The following is a 22,096-nucleotide window of genomic DNA, read 5'->3' on the forward strand; positions in this document are numbered from 1 at the left end:
GACCATCACAGTGAGTTCGGGATGTGTATACTCCTCCTCGGCCAATGATGTATCTTCCTGGATATCAATAATATGGTTGCTATCCTCGCACAAGGAGACCAGTGTGCTATCAAAAATCTCTCGACCTCAAGGATTGACTTGCACAATTTGCCACCATGGATTTCCATTTGTATTCTTGTAAAATAATGCTTGTTCACAATGCATTGGAAGAAGGTAAGATTATTTGCTACCTCGTAGCAACTTAGAGGAGTCGATAGACCAAAAACCCGTGGGCTCTCTTTTCACGGTAGCATCTTTGCCTTTGTATTGTGTATGGAACTAGTGAACCTTCAAACTGACCTATAATAAACATGTTCTCGAATCAGCACCAAATACACCAACATGTGAGAGAATGAATCAATTTCTAGAATAACTATACTTGTTTCATAAAACAACAATTAACTTCATATATTCTCTCTAGATCCCCAATGTAACCTAGCTCATCATTGACAAGGTTTGTGTCACGAGCACTTGCATGAGATTGTTGTTGAAATGATGCAACAGTGCATGAGTCTTGAGTAAGATGCATATTATCAATCCTTTTGACACAAAGATGTTGTCCATAGGTCCACATACTGCTATATGCCCGAACCTAAAATCACAAGCGTAGAGAATATTAACATCACAAAAGCATGCACATAGAATACTGGAAGTGTGGGCCATGCCATATCTTACCTCCTTGTCACACCTGAGACTGAGCTCGAACTCCTCACATGTAACTTGGACACCTTCTTCTTGCACCTTTTTTATTCACTCTTGTATCCATGTCATTGACATGGTGGGGGTCACTCGTTGCCTCTTCAATGTTCTTTGCATATTCTCTTGCCATTCTTTGTCGTGCTCTTCGATCCATTTTTGCATACATTCTCAATTATAGATCACAAAAATACTTAGACTCTCTCTTTCATCGTGATCAAGACGTACTAGGAGTCCCTTTCCACATATTACACCTCTTCTGATAAATTACTTGATTCTTCTGCCATCTAAACAGGGGGAGATTTCTCATCAAGAAGCTGCAAGTACTTAGAGACATAGTACATGCACTCATGATTCAACCATCCCTCTACCATAGATCCTTCCGGTCTTGCCCTCTGATGCACAAAACTCTTCAAGAATCCCATGAATCTTTCAACCCAAAACATCCATTGTGTGCTTACAACTCCAGCAAGCTCCACCTCCTCAACGAAGTGGATAAGAACATGGAGTTGGATGTCAAAAAAGGATGTAGGCAACTCTTTTTCCATCAATAACAGGAGCTCTATGCACTCCAACTTTTTTTTTTGTAGAATCTCTCGAGTGTCTATTTCCTTTGATGTGATCCACCTGGAAAATGATAAAACACCAATCGATAACTAACTTCAATTGTAAAGAAGAATCCTAGACACATTTTTGAAGGAGCAGTACCTTCTTGCAAGCAACCCCAAATGGTATATGATATCTTGAATGCCCTCGGTTAAGCATCCATCAATTATAAGTGGCAAGAGATACTGCAAATATTCCACCTTTGATGTTAGTATCCATTAAAATTAACAAATGTCAAGAATAAGATAAAGCCATGGCCTACCTTTAGAAATTTATTCCAGTCATGTGTCTTTAATCCAGAAAGACTGTTATTGTCCATAGTAAACATGTTTTGTAATGATGCACCATAGCCTGTAGGTGTATAGATCAATCTCATCCTATCATTGATCGTGCTCATCTAACGTTTGTCAGTACCCATGGTGCACGACAATAAGTTGTCTTTCATGTTTTAGGACTTACTATGGGCCATAAAGATGGTTTATAGTTTTGTTCCTTTAAATCCCCCCTCGCAACCATCTTTGATACCCACAAGAGGTTTCCAAAGCGAGTGTCCAACATTTTTGAAAATATACATGGGGTCAAGAATATGTGTGATTTTCAATTCTTTCCAATATTCCAAACTATACCATACTGAAATATCAGGTGTCATCGATTTTTTCCCTCTATCTTTGTGACAATCTTCATCGCTTATATGAGCTTAACATCTGAATCTATGATAGGTCCAATTTTTCATTTTTTGTACCAATCCATAGGAGATTCGTATAGGAGGGACCGCTCCACTCTCAATCCTTCTATTGAAATGTCTTGCCAATTCTTTTGATCGCAATATGTGTCCTTCCGACATAAATCTTCTATGTCAGAGATATATATTCTTGTCGAGATTCTTGCTATATTTTGATCGTAGCCAATCTCTGCATGGTGGACCTACCTTGCAACCCTTTGTTGATAGACCTACGAACAATCAAAGTCTTAGTGCAATTGTTATTTCAAAGCTTCATTCACCTATAGGCTTGGACATGTCAAGCACTTTTATCCCTTTCCAAAGTTGTTGTAGATCTTCGATGAGTGGTGCTAGGTACTTTGATGTCTTTGACTTGTCGTTTTCCTACATTCATGTCTTTGACTTGTTGTTTTCCTACATTGAAGTGCTATATCGAGTCAGAGATTTCAAGAAGTATAAACATATCGGGTGGATACAATTTCAAACCATGTTGCTTATGCATGTACCTGGAATTAGTAAACTCAATATTAGATGCTCCTTCTTTGTGGACATGAATGGTGGTAGGTTGTAATTGATCAGCACCACTGGACAAGTTGACCACTTAGTTGATTTATGCGAAAATGGATTGATTTCAAGACCAACACCAAGTTTTAAGTAATGGGGTTCTTGACTAAATTCTGGCCATGTTCTATCAATGTGCTTTGAAAGCTTCATAGTTAGGCGGAATGCGTAGGCTCCCATCTATGCTCACATTCTTTGGCATCCAATCCATAAGCTTTGACAACTCTGAGCTCCGAAATACGTACTCTATTCATGGGGATAATGGAAAATGTCTTAGAACCTTATGGAATAAGTGTTGCTCCCTCCTTAAAACATGAAGCACTGCATTTGGGATAGAGAACAAAGTTTTGATGCTCTCCTCGATATAAAATGTAATCATTGATGAATGCCTGGATCATTTCATAATCAAGTCCAAGACTCGTCATCATCTTTTGTGCTTGGTTCCTTGTTTTTGGGATGGTGTTATCGGGAGGTTGAATCTTACTAGAAACAAATCTGAGAAAAACAATAGTTTATTAGAAAAATAAACATACCCTATCACTTTTAGCATCATGTATTATTGTATATGATCCACTTACGTTACTAATGTTGAAACTGATACATTGCTCCAGGAGTAGCGAGCTTGGAGATTTAGGATGAGGAATGTCATAGATAGTCTCGTCATAGAAGAACCCTCATATATCTTTGTGAGTGCTTCTTCTCGGAGATAGTTTTCACGAGTATCACTATCATCTGTATTACTCTGAAACCAATCATTAAGAAATCCAGTCATGTCATCAGCATCATGCTCTACATCGTCAGGTTCCTCTATTTGACATGCGTATTGCTTTGTCAACCTTTGAAAAGTACTAGGATCTTGTGCTCTAAGAATTTACATACACTCTACTGAAATTCGAGAATGACCTTGATGATATAAGGGCACATCCTCTATAATATCATAGTCTGGAGCCTCTGATCCAATACGAACTAGAACATCATAATGACAATAATTCATAATAAGATAAGTGACAACAAAGCACGAGTAAACACATTTGCAAAGTCTCATCAAATTAAATTCTGACATCATGTACACATGCTATTTTAAATATACTCAAATTAATAGGATCTTTGGCATCACAAGATATAATAAATGAAAAATATAAATATACTAGTAGAATGTCATGGATCGAAGCCTGTTACAAAAGACATGTACACTAAAAATGCTATAAATACAACTATTCTCTATGTGGAGCTAGCGGTCCTCTACGCCAACCATAATTCACTAGCAACTCCTCACCAGCACACAACGATCTAATAGCATTGACTACAATGTATCTAGGTACATCTCTACTCATGTGCAAGAAAAGGAAAAGGGAGGAGAAGGAAAGCAATGTCAAGGATGGCTCATCCAAAAAGGAAAAGACCTCTGCCAAAGAGAAGAAGAAAAGAAAGAAGAGCCCTACTAAGAGCAGATCTTCCAAGGGGAAAAAGAGCCATTCTAAAGAGAAGACCCATTCTAAAGGAAAGATCCCTCAGGCTACAGAGAAGAGCCCTACCCCTCCTCTACAGAGAAGAGCCCTACCCCTCCTGCTAAAGAGAAGAGCCCTAGCCCTCTTGCTAAAGAGAAGACCCCTAGCCCTCCTGCCAAAGAGATGACCTCTTCACCAGCTCAAGGGAAGACTCCTATCAAAGAGAAGATCCCTAGTCCTCCTGCCAAAGAGAAGAGCTCTTCTCCAGCTCAAGAGAAGACACCTATCAAAGAGAAGACCCCTGTCAAAGAGAAGAGTGCTACTAAAGGTCTTCCGTTTCACTCACCAGTGAAATTTAAAATTCAGAAGCGTCGTTTATCCAACAAAGATAGTAAGACGGCAAATGTTGGCTCTCCATTAAATTTCTTTTTCATGTTCCCCAAGAAGACTGCCAAGTCTCCAAGGCCAACCTCCAAAGAACCTTCTCCAAAACCAGACCCCACTGCCAAATCTCCCTCGCCAACACCTAAAGATCTTGGAGAAGAGCCCAACTTACCACCATTTGAGGAATTCACTCTAAAGTCTTCCTCTCCAACACCTCAAGAGCTGAAAACTCCAGAACTTGAACCTCAATCAGCAAAATTTGATCGAAGCAAACAGAAGAGAGAAAGATTCTCTAAAGATGCAGGGTCATCTCATGCCAAAAGGAAAGTTGATTTTGTTGAGTGATTCCACAAATTGGCTTTTGTTTTGTTCATTTTGTCCATATGAACACACCCTTTTTGGGACAATATTCTGTACTTAAATTCAGTATCAATAATTTGATATTCAATTGTTAAACCTTTTTCTGTGTTGCGAACAATATGTTGACCATTTTTGTGAAGAAGTCAAGACGAAATTTAGCAGAATATATTGATTACATTATTGGAGAAATCCTTTTCAGCTATACAAACTTGCCCTTGCAAGTGGCTCAAATACAACTTTTTTTGGGAGCAGACATGTGATGCATGAGGTTACACTCTCCATCCTTGTACTGACAATAATATCATCTACTTTGAATCTATATTCAGGTGATATTTCGTCCAGAAACTCAAGCGACTCCCTTACATGTTGTAGTCGCCAGTTTGATGTTCCTATGAGTTTCCTGGGATCTATGAATGGATGGACTATGATGTTAAATTCAAACTCTGGACAATTCTCTTCAGAATCCCAAGGGACCCAACTACCAAGCTTGCTTTTCCATCTCCTATAGTCATAGCCCAAAACTAGGGATTGGCGACACAGTTGGTATGAGATAGACAAAGAATTTGGGCTTACTCTACAACTGATATTGTCCCCCATATGAAAAGTTTCCTTGGTACTCCATCCTTATCCAAGTACAGTGTCCAGATCAGTCAGAGATAGTCTTCTATTAAGCCACATCGTTCTTGTCCTCTCCAATTCCATTGTATTGAAACATGCCACAAAGACATGTATAGGCAAGAACCATTGAATTTTTATCCTTCTTGTTACATTCCCGTAACGCCACTATGGGCGTTACCACAAGAGGGGACGGCCTCTGGCTCACCACCCAGCCATAGAGGAAGAATGAGGATTGCCCCTCATCCCCCAGGCTATATAGTGTGTGGCCTGTTGTCCACACTAGCCTGGCCGCCCATGACTCCGCACGGGCGTCCTCTCCCACTGAACCCCGGACATGGCCATCCGGTCTGCCGTCGGTCACAGGCGTTACAGCCTACGTGACATTACCATCTTTGATTTTGGATTTGAAGCTTGTTATGGTACTTGGATCAGGAACTTCCCATTCCAGTGACATTAATGTGGGAATAGGTATGTCATATAATTCTCCATGAACACCTTCTCTTGATGGAACCCTGTATTCTGCAAAATACACAAATAAATCCACTCATTTGTAAAATGAAGGTGGTTTGTCTGCATACATGACATCTGCAATCCCCTTGTGAATTGCTTTGAATGTGCCACTTAAGCTCTCAACAAGCTGCCACTCCACAGCTGTTGACGGAAAGATAATTGAAATTAAACAAACAACAAATATATCAGAAGGAGAAATATTGTGTTGTATCAAATAGATAAAGTTTTGTTGAATTACACTAAGAATGGAGAATCGGATGTTCATCCAAGTTCAACACCATGTCTTTGGCCATGTAGACATGTTGAACTTTTGCAAGCTAGCCATTGTCGGTCACTTTGAAGGCAAGAACACGACCTTTCCAATGGGATTTCACTTCATTTTGCTTGGTTCTTTTCACCCTGTGGGCACCTTTGCAAGAGGGAAGCATTGTTACCCAATCATTCACACGAAAAGACATGGGTTTCCAAACACCATCTTCTCTGGTGTTATGAAAATCACAAGAAGTTATATTATGAGAAGGACGACGTGAGGACGCCATAGAAGCTCACAGATGAGAGAAAAATAGTGTCTTTTGAAAGTGCAAAGAAAGGAGAATAAACCATATGCCAAAATGGAGGGAAGGTGGAAAAGGGAATGAGCCATACCAAAATGGAGGGAAGGTGGAAAGTAGACGTTTGAAAAAATTTGGTGATTTGTCATTAATAGCGTTGTTTTCAGAGCCTGAAAAGAGGATTTCGTATCTTCCTGCTTGATTTTTTGAAATATAAAATGGAACAAGATGTCACTATTTTGGACCCAAACTTTAATGTTAGCCATCGTAAATGTCTAAATTAAGCCGTTTTAGCCGTTCGCCACTAAAATAGAACCGTTAAGAAGACATTTAGAGGAGACAAGAATGCCATACTTTTGTATACGTGTCAATTCACAATTGGACAATTTCTTAATCCTTAGATTAACAAACAGCCCTTTTCTAGCCGTTTTTGGCCCTAATGGTTTCTTTCATCCTCAGAGCTCCAACTCCCATTATGCAAGATTCACTATTGCCTTTGCATTTAGAAGGTGCATTGTGAAGAAATTGTGTAGATAAGGTTTGAGTGGTAGAGAAAGAATTATAGTAGTTCTGAAAAATCGTTTGTTTAAAGTGTGGGTGAGTACTTGGTAGTACCTAGAGGAAATCTAGACTTAGTTTTACATTCAATTTTGTCGATTTCCGTCACCAATTCCTATAGCATGAGCTAGCAATTGGTGACATGCAGTCTAAAATTCAACATTGCCTTTAGTTTGAGGGATAATAATGATATATTTAAGTTGGAGCTAGACCTAAGCATGAGGTAAAGATTGAACTAGGAAAGTAGGAAGAGCAGGTAAGTGAGAGAGCCAATGAATCATTTGAAACCCATTACTCAAGATAATTTGTCCAGGGTGGCCTTCTTTTGAGACTCGATTCTAAGCTGGGTTTCTTTTAAAGGTTAAAATGGACATTTAAGTCCACTGCACGCAGCTTTGAAATTTTTTGGAACAAAGTTTAAAGAAGTGCATATCCCTGACCTAGGCCAATTGATAACAAGACGAAAGGAAAGGAAAAATAGTCTTCTTTAGTGTATTTTTCACATGTCAAGTTGGAAAAATAAAGCTCTCTTTATTTTTTATGGTTGGGAAACATATTTTTTCAAACACTCTCCCACTATCTTGTAAGATGGCGTGGGTTGGGGGCTGAGGCAGCAAGACAGAGAAAAGATGAACCCATTAAGTGAGGAGTGAGGAAAGGTATAGTGTATTTTGCAGCTCTCAAATTTGTGAAATTACCTATAAATTCTAGTTTTAAAGGTTTCAAAAGTTCTATATTTTGTATTTTGGGAGGTTTTATTCATAAATACCTTCGAAGTATTTGAAATAGTAAGAAATACCTCTCAACTGTTATTAGAGGTTTTTCACCATTTGTTGGTGATTACTTATTCTCGCACACAGGTGTAAGGTTGGTGGGAAGGGTTGACAATTAAGCAAGGTGACTCATGAGGGATGATCGAAGCCATTGGTTGGTGAAATTAGGGTACTCTCTTATCTCTCATTTGGCAACCCTTAATTCGTGAAGTAGTAGTCCCTGAAAGGTTATTTTATGAATTGCTAGCATGTGAAGTGTTAGTACGTGAAGGGTTAAATCATGAAGTGTTAGCTCGTGAAGTAGCAGGTTATGGTTCACACCATGAAATAGTAGACTACAGTTCACGTTGTGACGTAGACTATGCTTCACACTGTAAAACGAACTGTTGTTCATGTTATGAGCTGCTTCGTTGCTATTTCATGAGATAATATTTTTCTGTTTCGTTGTGTCATATGTGTCATATGTGTCAAGATAAGGCACACTAATTTTATTAAGGTAGTCCTGAGATTCTTGGCATTGATTACGAAAAGTGTTTCACACTGTGAAGTAGCAGGTTATGTTTCACGTCATGAACGATTTCCTGCACTTTCATGTGTTCACAGTCGCGTCAACAAAATGATTAGAGGGTGATTTCCCTATCCAATTGATCTAGAGAGGTTGTGCCAAGGATTAGGAATGCAATGCAAGACATGAACACAAACAATGTCTCTTTTTTTTGTAGTTTTTGTGATTTTTAGAAAAAACATTTTTCCCAGCTTCCCGACAAGTGGCACCATACATCTTGGGTTATTTTATCCCAAGGGGGGATCGTTGCCACCAGATTTACATGCTTTTTCGGACTCAGATTGGGCTGGTTGCTATGACACAAGAGTGTCCAAAAGTGGTTTTTGTTTCATGCTCACGATAGCTCATGCATATCTTGGTTGAGCAAGAACCAACCTACTGTGGTGGCCACTTCTAGTTGGTGAAGCTGAGTACATGGTAGCTTTCACAGCTACGGTTGAGTGTGTGTGGCGCAGATGGCTTATGGCTGACTTGGGTGTTGGACAGGAGTCTGCCACCTCTATCTACACTGACAGTCACAGTGCATTCGCAGTTTGCGAGAAATCCAATTTTTCATGCTCGCACAAAGCACATTGAGATGCATTATCACTATGTCACGGAGAGACTCTCAGCAGGAGAGATCAGCTTGGCATATGTGCCAACACAAGAAGACAACCTCGCCGATCTTTTGATAAAGGCGCTTCCTCGTGAGAAGTTTGAAGCTTTCCGCAAAGCTTTGGGCTTGCTCCCCTTTGTGGACTGATCTACTTCGGGCATGGCACTTCCCTATACATGAGTGCCAGCTCTCGTTCACACCATCACTCCCTCCCAGGGGAGATTTGTTACTCTATATATAGGCAGTGATGTGTGTGAACACACTTAGGACCGCCAGGGCACTTTTTTCCTCTTTAGGAGGTTTTTTCTCCTGGTTTGTATATACGCCCATTATTTTAGGGCTAACTTATCTTTGTACATTGACACAATCTAATACACGGTGTGTTGTGTGCATTCTTGCTTCTTCGTCTCCAAGCTTTGTGTGCTTTCCTACAACACTAATTCCAACAACTTCATCGAACCCAACACTCAGCCAATCAAAATGAAGATAATGCTCATAAAAAACCAGAAAACTAATAAGAGCATGTCATGATTTTCAATAGAGAATGCAATTAGGTTTTTGAAATGACGTATGATTTTTTATTTTAAAAAGAGTATAATATCACATTCAGTAAATGCCTTTCTAAAATTTCGCTTCTTAATCATAAATACGCATATATTTAAGAGACTTTGATTGAGTTTGTAAAACAAAAAAAACTATTATGCGATTAAGTGGCTTATGTGTCCATTTATACTTTCTCCTCTTCAAGAACAACCATCAATAGTGGAAATCCTCTAATAATGCACGATACAACCTGTAAATGGTGCTTGAAGAGAACAAAATAAATATAGAGAAATTAGATATCATAAAATTACACAAAAGCTTCTAAGAGTTCCTATAATCCACTTGTGCTAATCATGTGATCTCTTAGTAGCCCATTGGAACCCACAAAGTCTTGGAAGCTCTTCAAGAGACTCATTCTGAAAAGACCTTGAAAAATCTCCTACAAGCTTCTAAACGAACTTATTAAGCTTATAAGATACCATTCGATCCCCAAAAAGATGAGCAACTACTAGCAATGTGCAAGAACAAATTGGATTCTCATTAATCTTAACATCCAACTCAAGGTTTTTAAATCTTGTGCTTACTCTATTTACTAATTAACTCTCAAGCCTTGTATAAAATTCTAGCTTATCCTTAGAGGAAGGGATTCCATAGAATTTATGAACTCAAAGAAATTATTTTGCATACAACATAAACTCCTTAAAATAATCTAGACACATCTTTAAACTAATCTTTAAAAGCTATGTAGGTAGCTTTTGCCTACAATATAAACCCTTTAAAACAATCTACATACATCTTCAAACTAATCTTTTATCTAGGAAGCTTCTATCAAAACACTCACTCTTTCTCATCATTTCCATGCTCGTTAGGTTTATTTGATTATCATTTTGAACTCCAAATATGTGAAACACTTGCCATCCTTCTAAAACTAAGCCACATTTAGCATTCATAATGATCAAGTTGCTACCAACAAAATTTTGTTTTCCATCATTTGGCCATATGAAAACAAATCTTTTGTCCTCTTTGCATATACTTTAACTTAGTGCAAGCAATTGAAATTCTTGCTTTCCATCCGTGAAGGCAATCGAAATTCCATCACCAATAGAATTTTTTCGCATTGCAAAAAAAGTTGCTATAATGAATAAAATCTCAATGTAATGTGTTGTGCACATCGAAAGATCAATGGCATGTGGCCTACAGCAAGAAAAGCGGCCTATTAAAATAGACGACCTTCACTATATTAACAGACAACCCTAATGGAATAGCTCGTGGTATGTGAAAAGAGCCATCCTCGCATAGCCCGCTATAATCCTAACCATGTGGATGGCAGCTGAAATGATCAAACCAGATAGAGCAGAGAAGCTTTCAGACCCTGAGCACAATGTCATGTCCTTGACGGTTTCCAAACTTTATTGGGTTGCAACGTTTAATTTTTTAACTAATGCTTCCAACCTTCGAAAATAACTTCAAAATACCTTTCCTCCAACTAATTAACTGATTTTATTTTTTCAACTCATTTCTAGGCCCCTATTGGTGAAATTGATGCTCGCCCAGCCTCGGTTGGTTTTAACCGTATCTAGTCCATATCATGTGTTGATGCTGGCCAACCCTTCGCTTAAATCTAGTGCAGCTTTCTATACGAGAGGGGGAGAGAGAGAGAGAGAGAGAGAGGGGGGGGGGGGGGGGGGGGGACATATGGCTAGTTGTGTGGTTAGTTCTAATGCTTCTTGGCTCTCCACTGCGTCCGGCCACGCAACACTTCGGTGCCGTCACTCTGCAAGCGCAGTAGGTGTGTGAACTGAAGAGGGGCCTCTTCTGCGCCTGCAATGGCATTGGCGGTGCAGTAGTCCGGGCGAGTGAGAGACTCCACCGTGTCGGATTGGCGGCACTCCCGTCTGTACTCGAGTGTTATTGCCACCAATTCATACGAAAGTAACAGCGGCTGCGGGACACTCTGCATATGCAATTCTATCGGTTATTGAACAAGCCGTCGGTGAACCCACAACACGTGTGGAACAAAAGAACCCGCAGCTACTGCAGCCTGCACACACCTACTGCAGCCTACTATGAACGTATGTAATGTATGGATTCGTGAAGGTTTTACCTCCAAAACCCAGTCGACGAACTTCACATTATTTACATGCTGATTCATGTCTATATCTAATTGAAGATTTGGCTGCAAATTTGACGAGTAAAGAGTGTTTGAATGGACTGGCACATAGACCTTTGATAAATTGAAGTAAAAAGCCAAGACGTAGATATATGAAAGCAAGTTACTTACCGCTAGACCAGTTGTTCTGTAAGGAGCAGAGATATCTAGCTTTGGTATTTTCTTCCATGCATACTCCTCGTCCATGGCACACCTGTGGAGAAGATAAGGGGAAAGCTCCTCTCTTAGAGCATCCGGCATCTTGGACAACCTTCGTGTGTTTTGATTCATCAAAACCCAATTACTGCAGCAAAGGGAAATTAAATGAGCAATCAGCCCCGACAGAATCAAACAATACTACTCAGAATGTAATAATATCATGAGCCCTAGCATAACCAAAACAATATCTGAGAAGATCATTAATATGCATAAGAATTTTGATTCCTGGGTAACTCCAGCAAATGATCTACCTGGTTGCACGTGCAAGGATGTGACCGGTATAATAGTCTCGAACAAGGAAGTCTCTCCGCGCACCATTCTTCCCCGAGTTGCAACCCCAAGTGTCAATCTCGATCGCATCCGCCCTGCACTCTCAAATATTCCAGATGACCGGTCGATCAATGCTTGTGGCGGCGCGACAAAAACATGATATTCACATAAATTTAATATCAACCTATTTAGAAGGCTATGCTGTTACTACTACGACTGCTATTACCAGACAGGGTATCGGGTCACTTCGATGTGCATTTTTGTGACAATCCAAATGAGCCTGTTTTCTAGCATGGTTGGGGTGAAGCCCAACCCTTGTCCCTCGACATGCATCATTCTTATATGGTTCAAGGCCGTTTCCTGTGATCAGATTAGCAACACGATGACAAAATCACGTCGTACATCCAACATCTTGCAATTAAAGAAGACTCGATAAGGGTAATTATAAGCGCCCTATCCTTACTCATGATGAAGAAACCTTTTAGCTAGAAAAAGCAGAAGAAGAAAAATTCAGCGCAGACGCGGTGGCAGCTACGATTATTGGACAAAAAATATGGCATTATACGCTCATGTAGGGATCTAGTAGAAGCAACAAAAGGCACCTGGAATAAATTACTGATGGTCTGGATGGGGGCGGTCTGGTCGAAGCCAACTTCGTAGGAGCGAATGACGAAAACCTGTCTGTACATAAGCTTGTTCTCAAGTAACCTGCCCCAGCACAGTGCATCCCGAGGGATATCTTTGGCTTCTTTGTGAAGCTTCTGGCGGTGTAAAAGAGCTGCATCCATGGCAGAGACAGCAGGTACATGATCCACCAGATGCTCAGTGGATGCTGCTGAGTTAGCACCACCTGCAGGAGTAGATCTAGAGCTAATTCGTAATTCATCCGTTATGTTGTGGCAGCAGCTGGCACTAGAGTTCACCTTGCGAGAATTGCTTGCAACCGATCTTCTCTGGTGGAAGGAAAGGCCTGCTTGCCTCGGCCAGAGCCTGTGGCAGCTTGCAATGCGTACTGTGTGTGGCTTCGCAAAGAGAGACGGCATTTCCATGGATTCCCTGCCTAGCCACAAACTTTCACAGTGACTGCCCACTTCGCTTTACCGCCCCCAAGAAGGAATTAGAGGGATGGCTATGTTGCACTCGCTATGCTAGACCCGACAAAGCTAGGCGTCCAAGAGATTAGATTGGAGACGAGGCAAGAGGACAGGTATATGTGTGTGTGTGTTTCAACGATACTAGTTGCGATGAGAGCCGGGGGCAGTATTTCAAGAAGTTGTTATGTGGGGTTTGCGCAGCAGCAGCTTGCGCTTTCAAGTTTAAAACGCCACTCTTTTCAGCGTTACTGGGCCGGCCCCAGCCTAACACAACCAATGGCTTCGATCGTCCCTCACGAGTCACCTTGCTTGATTGTCAACCCTTCCCGCCCACCTTACACCTGTGTGCGAGAATAAGTAATCACCAACAAGTGGAGAAAAACCTCTAATAACAGTTGAGAGGTGTTTCTTACTATATTTAAAATACTTCGAAGGAATTTATAAATAAAACCTCCCAAAATCCAAAATATAGGACTTTTGAAACCTTCAAAACTAGAATTTATAGGTAATTTCACAAATTTGACAGCTGCAAAATACACTATACCTTTCCTCACTCCTCACTTAATGGGTTCATCTTTTCTCTGTCTTGCTGCCTCAGCCCAACCCACTCCATCTTACAAGATAGTGGGAGAGTGTTTGAAAAAATATGTTTCCCAACCATAAAAAATAAAGAGAGCTTTATTTTTCCAATTTGACATGTGAAAAATACACTAAAGAAGACTATTTTTCCTTTCCTTTCGTCTTATTGTCAATTGGCCTAGGTCAGGGATATGCACTTCTTTAAACTTTGTTCCCGGAATTTCAAAGCTGCAATGGACTTAAATGTCCATTTTAACCTTTAAAAGAAACCCAGCTTAGAATTGAGTCTCAAAAGAAGGCCACCCTGAGCAAATTATCTTAAGTAATGGGTTTCAAATGATTCATTGGCTCTCTCACTTACCTGCTCTTCCTACTTTCTTAGTTCCACCTTTACCTTATGCTTAGCTCTAACTCCAACTTAAATATATCATTATTATCCCTTAAAACTAAAGGCAATGTTGAATTTCAACCAAGATGTTTCAATTTTAGTTGAGTACAGTAGTACACCCACTACAATGGGGCAAACGAAAATTTTCAATCACATGAACTTACACTCATAATATGTGGAAATGAGTTTTAACCAGGCTGCACAGGTGGCTGGGATGCATGTCTGCATGCATAGTGGAAGATTAGCTGAATTAAGAATGCGCCGTTTTTGCATGATATCTACGATGTAAGTGTAGAGTTGCAGCTCTAACATATGCAAGCGATTTCAAGGAGACAATCCTTTTGGGTCGAATATTATATAGTTACAGTAATGCAAACTCATGCATATTGGAGTAGGTTGTACGCACATTGATTTGATTGTCAAGCTCCGTAATTTGCTTAATAGGTATGGGCTAATTCACAAGGAACTTTGGGCGGTTCTCTACATAGTGAACTTCAGAGTATATCAAAAATTTTGAGAGATTTCCTAATTATATAGACTGTAATTTTCTACATATAATTAGACAATCATATTCCCCATATACTCAATCCTCCATATCTAGGAAATATGGGGCTGTTATCGAAGTAATTCAATTTTCTATATAGAGAATAGATAGGAAATGTGGGCTATTATCTAGATAATTCAATTCCCTATATAGAGAAAGGATACAAAATATGGGATATTTTCTAGGTAATTATATTTCCTATGTAGAGAATGGATAGGAAATATGGGATGTTATCTAGGTAATTCAATTACCTATATAGGAAGGGATAGGAAATATGGGCTATTATCTAGGTAATTCCATTTCCTATATAGAGTATGGATAGTAAATATGGGCTATTATCTAGGTAATCCAATTACCTATACAGGAAGGGATAGGAAATATGGGCTATTATCTAGGTAATTCCATTTCCTATATAGAGAATGGATTGCCTATGTAGAGAATATGGGCTATTATCTAGGTAATTCCATTTCCTATATAGTGAATGGATTGCCTAGGTGGAGAATTGAACCACAAATGATCAATTGGTCATTCAAAAAATAATTTACATTAAAACTTGTATACCTGATATTTATGTATCAATATTATTACAAACGGAAATACTCAAATTCTCTCTCTCTCTCTCTCTCTCACACTCACACACACACACACACACACACCAATACAACATATGTTAAAATATAGGGATATGCTTTCATTTAAAACGAACATGACCACGATAGAGGGAGTGCCAGGGATCACACAAAGACTAAACCCAGTGGCTATCATCTTTGAGCCATTGAGATCTATGATTGGCTCTCTCACTTACTTGCTCTTACTACTTTCCTAGTTCCATCTTTACCTCGTGCTTTAGCTATAACTTCTGCAAAACTGAAACACATCATTTCTATCTAAAGGCAATGCCAAATTTCAACTAGCAAGTTTCAATTTTAGTTGAGTAAAGTACACCCACTAGAATAGGGGAAACGAAAATTTTAAGCACATGAACTTACTCTTATATTATGTGGAAATGAGGTTTAACTAGGCTACACGAGTGCCTGGGATGCATTTTTGCATGCATAATGGAAGATTAACTAATTTAAGAATGCACCATTTTTGCATGATATCTACGTAAGTGTAGAGTTGAAGATCTAACATATGCTAGCAATTTCAAGGAGCCAATCCTTTTGCCTAATATATTACATAGTTATAGTAATACAAACTCATGCGTATTGGAGGAGGCTATATGCACATTGATTTTATTGTCAAGCTTTGTAATTTTCTTAATAGGTATGCGCTAATTCAAAAGGAACTTTGGGTGGTTCCCTACACAGTGAACTTCAGAATATATCAAAAATTTTGAGAGATTTCCTAGTTATGTAGACTACAATTTTCTACATATAACCAAACAATCATATTCCCAAATAGTCAATCCTCCATATCCAGGAAATATGGGCCGTTATCCAAGTAATTCAATTTTCTATTTATCCAAGTAATCCTCCATATATGGGAGATATGGGATATTATCTTGATAATTCAATTACCTATATAGACAAGGGATATGAAACATGGGGTATTTTCTAGGTAATTCCATTTCCTATCTAGAGAATGGATAGAAAATATGGGCTATTATCTAGATAATTCAATTACCTATATAGGAAGGGATAGAAAATAATTCCATTTCCTATATAGAGAATGGATTGCCCGTGTAGAGAATATGGGCTATTATCTAGGTAACTCCATTTCCTATATAGTGCATGGATTGCCTAGGTGGAGAATTGAACCAAAAATGATTAATTGGTCATTCAAAAAATACTTTGCATTAAAACTTGTATACCTAATATGTATGCATCAATATTATTACATATTCAAATACTCAAATTCTCTCTCTCTCTCTCTCTCTCTCTCTCTCTCTCTCTCTCTCTCTCTCTCTCCTTAGTTGCTGCTTCCGGATGCTCCCTACTAATGTATTGTAGGGCTAGATACTTACCTTCAGTTCTTTCTTTTCTTTTACCAGACAATGTATCAAATGTCACATGGTTGTAACTTTGGTCTCATAGGTCACTTTGGCTTTTTGAAGATGTTAATATAACATTTCATTTCTTTCTCTCTCTCTCTCTCTCTCTCTCTCACACACACACACACACACACACACACACCCCTCAATACAATATATGTTAAAATATAGGAATATGCTTTCATTTAAAACCAAAAAATAAGGGAATTATTTTACCAATTCTACTGTGACTTATATTGGGCTTGTGTTGCTAAGCTAAAAGATATGCAAAGACAGAAAAATATTTGTATCGACATGCCAAAATATGATGGGAAAGAAATTTCTGTTATTAGCACCTTGATCATTATGAATGCTAAATGTGGCTTCATTTCAATATTTTAAGTGCTTCACAAGTTTGGAGTTCAAAACAATAGTAAAATGAATCTACAAGCATGTGAATGGTGAGAAAGAGTAAGTGTTTTAAAAGAAGCTACTCATAATAGCTTTCAAAGGTCGGTTTAAGGATATATATATGTAGAATTTTTTAACAGGCTTATGTTTCATGCAAAAAATGTTTCTTTGAGTTTAGTCGATTAATAATGGTAATTTCCATAGATTTCCTTCTCTAAGGATTAGCTAAATTTGTATACAAGGCTTGAGAGTCGATTATAAAATCAATAAGCGCAGAAGATTTCAAAACCTTGAATTACACGTTAAGAATAATGAGAATCCATTTTTTTTTCATTTCTTCCTTTTTTTTCTTGCACATTTCTAGCACTTGCTTATTTTTTGGGACTCCAATGTTATCTTAATAAGTTCTTTTATGAGCTTATATGAGCTTTTGAAAGGTCTTCTAATAATGAGTTTGTCTAAGCCCTTACATGACCTCTTGACTTCCTATGGGATAGTTACCTGGAGAGAGAGAGAGAGAGAGAGAGAGAGAGAGAGAGAGAGAGAGAGAGAGAGGGTGTTATGGTGTTAGACAAAAACCCTCTAAGCACTCATAGGCAATCAAACACAAACCCAATAATGTCCACAAAAATGCGAAAGTGCCTTAAACTACCTACTATTGAACTTGACAAAGCCCAACACTGCGACATGGCATTTTCCTCTAATGAGCATGGCCTCTAAGACACCTCCCAGCATCCTGCACAATGTTATCTTAATAAGTTCTTTTATGAGCTTTTGAAAGTTATTCTAAGAATGAGTTTCTCTAAGATCTTACATGACCTTTTGAGTTCCTATGGGCTAGTAACCCAAAGAGAGAGAGAGAGAGAGAGAGAGAGAGAGAGAGAGAGAGAGAGAGTTATGGTGCTTGACACAAAGCCGCTAAGCACTGATAGGGGAAAACTCATGATATCACTAAACACAAACCCACTAATGTCTTGACAAAAATGTGAAAGTGCATTAAACTACCTACTATTGAACTTGACAAAGCCCAACACTTTGACATGGCATTTTTCTCTAATGAGCTTGGCCTCTAAGACACCTCCCAGCATCCTACGCGTGTGCAGGATGCTGGGAGGTATCTTAATCTCCAAGATTGTGTGAATGATGTAAAAGGTGGATCGACTATCCAGGTGATTCCAGGAGGAAGGTGGCCAAGAGGTGGGTGCCTTGGGTTGGTGTGAAAAGGAGATAGTGGGGTGATGGGATGTGTAGAGAGGAAGGCAGCCAAAAGGTGGAGTGGTGGGGTGTGACGAGAGGCCGAGACGTGGACCGACCCGTGGGGTGTGATAAGAGGCCGGATGAACTTGGCAAATCCCAACACTATGACATGGCATTTTGCCTCTAATGGGGGGGGCCTCTTGGAGGTCTCTAACTGTCCAAGATTGTGGTAATGATGTAGAAGGTGTCTTCACCTGGTGATAGGAGAAGACATACTTGCATGCGTGTAGGCCGCTGGGAGGTCTCTAACTGTCCAAGATTGTGGTAATGATGTAGAAGGTGTCTTCGCCTGGTGACAGGAGGCGGTGGGGTGATGCGAGGTGGGGAGGTGGAGTGGTGGGGTGTGCACTGTGAAGGGAGGCTGGGAGGTGGAATGGTGAGGTGTGACAGCGGGCCGAGTGAACTTCACAAAGCCCAACCCACCCCATCTTACAAGATACTGAGAGTGTTTGAAAAAATCTGTTTCCCAACCATCAACCGTCAGTCACAAGGCACTTTTGTTCATTCCCTATATAGGAAAAAAAAAGGCTTCACCATATAATTCCCTAGATATAAACGAACATATCTAGGAAAAGTGCAAACTAGAGAAAATGAAACACTTTACTAGATAGGTTAACTAGGAAATATAGTGCATAGATTTCTCTATATAGGAAAATTTTCCTACATAGAGATATTTTCCTATGTAGGAAAATTTCCCTATACAGAGAAAGGAAAATTTGCCTACATAGGGAAAAAATATCCTATGTAGGAAAATCTATGCATTATGTTCCCTAGTTAGTCTATCTAGGAAAGTGTTCTATTTTCCCTAGTTTGCACTTTCCCTAGATATCCTTCTTTGTACCCAAGAAATTATATAGTGAATACATTGTCTCCATATGCTAAGAATAGAGTAGCATATCTCCAATTGTGTAGCTACTTGTTTGGGTATTCTCGTCTATGCAAGATGGTTTTCTCTCAACCTTTGCCTAGTTACACTAATAGTTCGAACACATCAGCCAAGATGCCATCATTTCCACCCTCTTGATCTTGGCTCTTCACATATTCCATCAGGTAGGCATGGTTTTCTATGTGCTCACATTGATGGCTACCACATGCACAAATTGTGCTTTTATCAATATTATATTCGTGAGATAAGGTACCCATAGGCTTTTTATCTCAATAGAGAACGATCGAGTGATGGCGATCTATGTGTGTAACAATAAAGAGGAAATAGAGAGGGAGAACTACGTGGGCCTAGCCAAGGCAGCTAAGCCAACCCTAGCCAGTTCTTGTGGCTAGGCCCATAGAGCCACTAAAGCATAGTCAAAGAGCTGCTGCTATTGTGCACACAAGCGCAGGCCCATTATGGGCTTGGAGGCGGCCATAGAAAGAGTACTTGGGCCTTGTTTTTATAGAATGGCTCCTATCTGCTGCATTGAGGTTTGTGAAGAGGCTGCTCCTACTAAAGCTATTTGACTGCAGCACTCTTCCTTCCTAAGCAAACCCATCTTTTCTTGTTGAGACAACCCCTCTATTATGCCCACAAGCCTTGCTCATGCTGCACTCCAAGGTACCCACCTGTGCATGCTGCCCATGAAAAACATGCATATATACACACATAAATATCTACCTACCACATACGCATGTAGAAATACCCACCCACCCACACATATGCATGCATACTAAGGAAGCAATTAATTCATACATTTGTGCATACTAAGCAAGCAATTTATAAATACATACATGATATGTCCAAAACAATGGACTAAATGCTACAGAGATATCGAAAAGAATTGAGTCTTAAGGTATCAGATTGAATGCCACAGAGACATCATGTCCTCTTCTTAACCTGGCCTTGATTTACATGTCTACTCCTTTGCCTCAAATCTGAATTTCTTGCTTCATTCTGCAAACAACCCAAAAAGCGAGTTAAGTGTAAATTCAAGCCCAAAATGTAGGCATACAGGATCCCCCATGATGCTACTCTTTTTGCGATGATGACACTAGCCAAAGACTTTCAAGAATGGCCACCCAAGCCAATGGACCAGGATGTTCAAACAGTAGAACCAAAATCATTCTAGCATGAGAAACAGAACCTAGCATATGAAAGAGCAAACTCTAGCATCTAGGAGATGTACAAAATCCACGGAGAACTTACCATAGAGACGGTTGTAGAAGACCTAGGAAAGAAAGTAACTTAGGCTTCTTGGATGCATCCTTGAGACTTCACCACCTTGCACATAATTGCCACACTAATAGTCAGCTTATGAAAAATGATACCATGTTACAGGGTAGCATCTTCCTCTCTTCTCCATCCCCTGGCAGCTTGAGATGACTTTCATCGGCAAGTTACAATAGCACAGCAGATTGACCTCCTTATCGAGATATTTTTCCCACTGGATGCTCTGAAACTGCCTCAGTGTTAGCATCTTTTACAATTGCATTGAAATGGTAACATTAGTTGTTTAACCTGAAACTATAAACCCCCTTTTTCAGTTGTTTTTCTGATCTGATGATCTACTCCCATTAATGCCCCTGATAAAGTCATTAAGCTAAACACCTTCCATGTCCACATCAGACATCGCTGGAGATTCTAAAACCTCTTCAGCCTGCCCAGGTATGTGGCTTGCATGCTGACTCTATCTAGAGTCAATTTCTTGATCTGAATGTTTGTTCAATTTAGCCTTAGCCTCCACTTGTTTGCCAACTTAGAGTTATAAACTCTACAAGAAGCCGGACCGCTTACCTGCATGTTGAAAAACAAATAAGAAAAACTCTCTCTCTCTCTCTCTCTCTCACACACACACACACACACACACACACACACACACACACACACACACACGCATGCATGTGTGCACACACAAATAGAGGTTTAGGCTGGTGAAGATGCAAGTGTGCATGAATTTGTCAAATGGCTCAACCCAAAACATGCCTTAGCGCACTAGTGCACACTATACATATTAAAGTCCACAACTTTCAACTTCAAGAGAATCTATCAAGGTTTATAGAAAATTAAAACAAGATAGTCTGCCTCTGATCTACCTCTTAATTGATGGAAAGACATCAAAGTTGGAGGCCATGAACCTTATTCAAGATAAACGACCAAGTCGTACCATATTTATGTTCTTTGTTGCAACCCATGAGAGCAGACCTTCGATAGGACTAATTCATCATCTCAGTAACAGAGATGACACCTACAATATATGCTTATAACTAACAAGAATGAAGATACAAACCTACATCCAAGAAAGACAAATCTAGAAACTGTAAAAGAGTTACCTCAAATAAATGGCATGTCATGACTTGGCAACTTGAGGTGAAAGGTAACATTCATCATCTCAATAACAAAAGAGAGGTTTATAGAAAATTAAAACAAGATAGTCTGCCTCTAATCTACCTCTGAATTGATGGAAAGACATCAAAGTTTGGAGCCCATGAACCTTATTCAAGATAAACGAGCAAGTCGTACTATATTTATGTTCTTTGTTGCAACCCATGAGAGCAGACCAGACCATTTCGATAGGGTTTATTCATCATCTCAGTAACAAGAGATGACACCTATAAGATATGCTTATAACTAACAAGAATGAAGATACAAACCTGCATCCAAGAAAGACAAATCTTGAAACTGTAAAAGAGTTACCTCAAACAAATGGCATGTCATGACTTGGCAACTTGAGGTGAAAAGGTAACATTCATCATC

General features: G+C 39.4%; 1 protein-coding gene and 1 long non-coding RNA gene across 2 annotated transcripts; both read right to left on the minus strand.

Annotated features, from left to right (window-relative positions):
* Positions 1-10,725: 10,725 nt before the first annotated feature.
* Positions 10,726-13,404, minus strand: LOC147602836 (oleoyl-acyl carrier protein thioesterase 2, chloroplastic-like). The gene is made up of 6 exons (XM_086797320.1): positions 12,769-13,404; positions 12,393-12,526; positions 12,148-12,261; positions 11,810-11,981; positions 11,633-11,704; positions 10,726-11,482 (listed from the first exon to the last, which is right to left on the minus strand). The coding sequence occupies exons 1-6, from the start codon at positions 13,213-13,215 to the stop codon at positions 11,246-11,248; spliced, it is 1,176 nt and encodes a 391-aa protein (XP_086653446.1). The 5' UTR covers positions 13,216-13,404; the 3' UTR covers positions 10,726-11,245.
* A 6,735-nt stretch (positions 13,405-20,139) lies between these two features.
* On the minus strand, positions 20,140-21,134 carry LOC147602837 (uncharacterized). The gene is made up of 3 exons (XR_015265722.1): positions 20,951-21,134; positions 20,549-20,795; positions 20,140-20,296 (listed from the first exon to the last, which is right to left on the minus strand). It is a non-coding gene; the product is annotated as an uncharacterized LOC147602837 (long non-coding RNA).
* Between the last annotated feature and the right edge of the window lie 962 nt (positions 21,135-22,096).

This window comes from Cibotium barometz, chromosome 65 (genome assembly GCF_041138505.1).
Source record: "Cibotium barometz isolate CiBa-2024 chromosome 65, ASM4113850v1, whole genome shotgun sequence".
Lineage (NCBI taxonomy): Eukaryota > Viridiplantae > Streptophyta > Polypodiopsida > Cyatheales > Cibotiaceae > Cibotium > Cibotium barometz.

Excerpts from the sequence above, each read along its gene's own strand:
- LOC147602836 (XM_086797320.1), bottom strand. The coding sequence starts at position 13,215 with ATGGAAATGCCGTCTCTCTTTGCGAAGCCACACACAGTACGCATTGCA. Across the intron at positions 12,262-12,392 it reads GTGACCCGATACCCTGTCTG|GGCGGATGCGATCGAGATTG; the intron begins GTAATAGCAGTC and ends TTGAGAGTGCAG. Across the intron at positions 11,982-12,147 it reads ATCCTTGCACGTGCAACCAG|TAATTGGGTTTTGATGAATC; the intron begins GTAGATCATTTG and ends CCTTTGCTGCAG.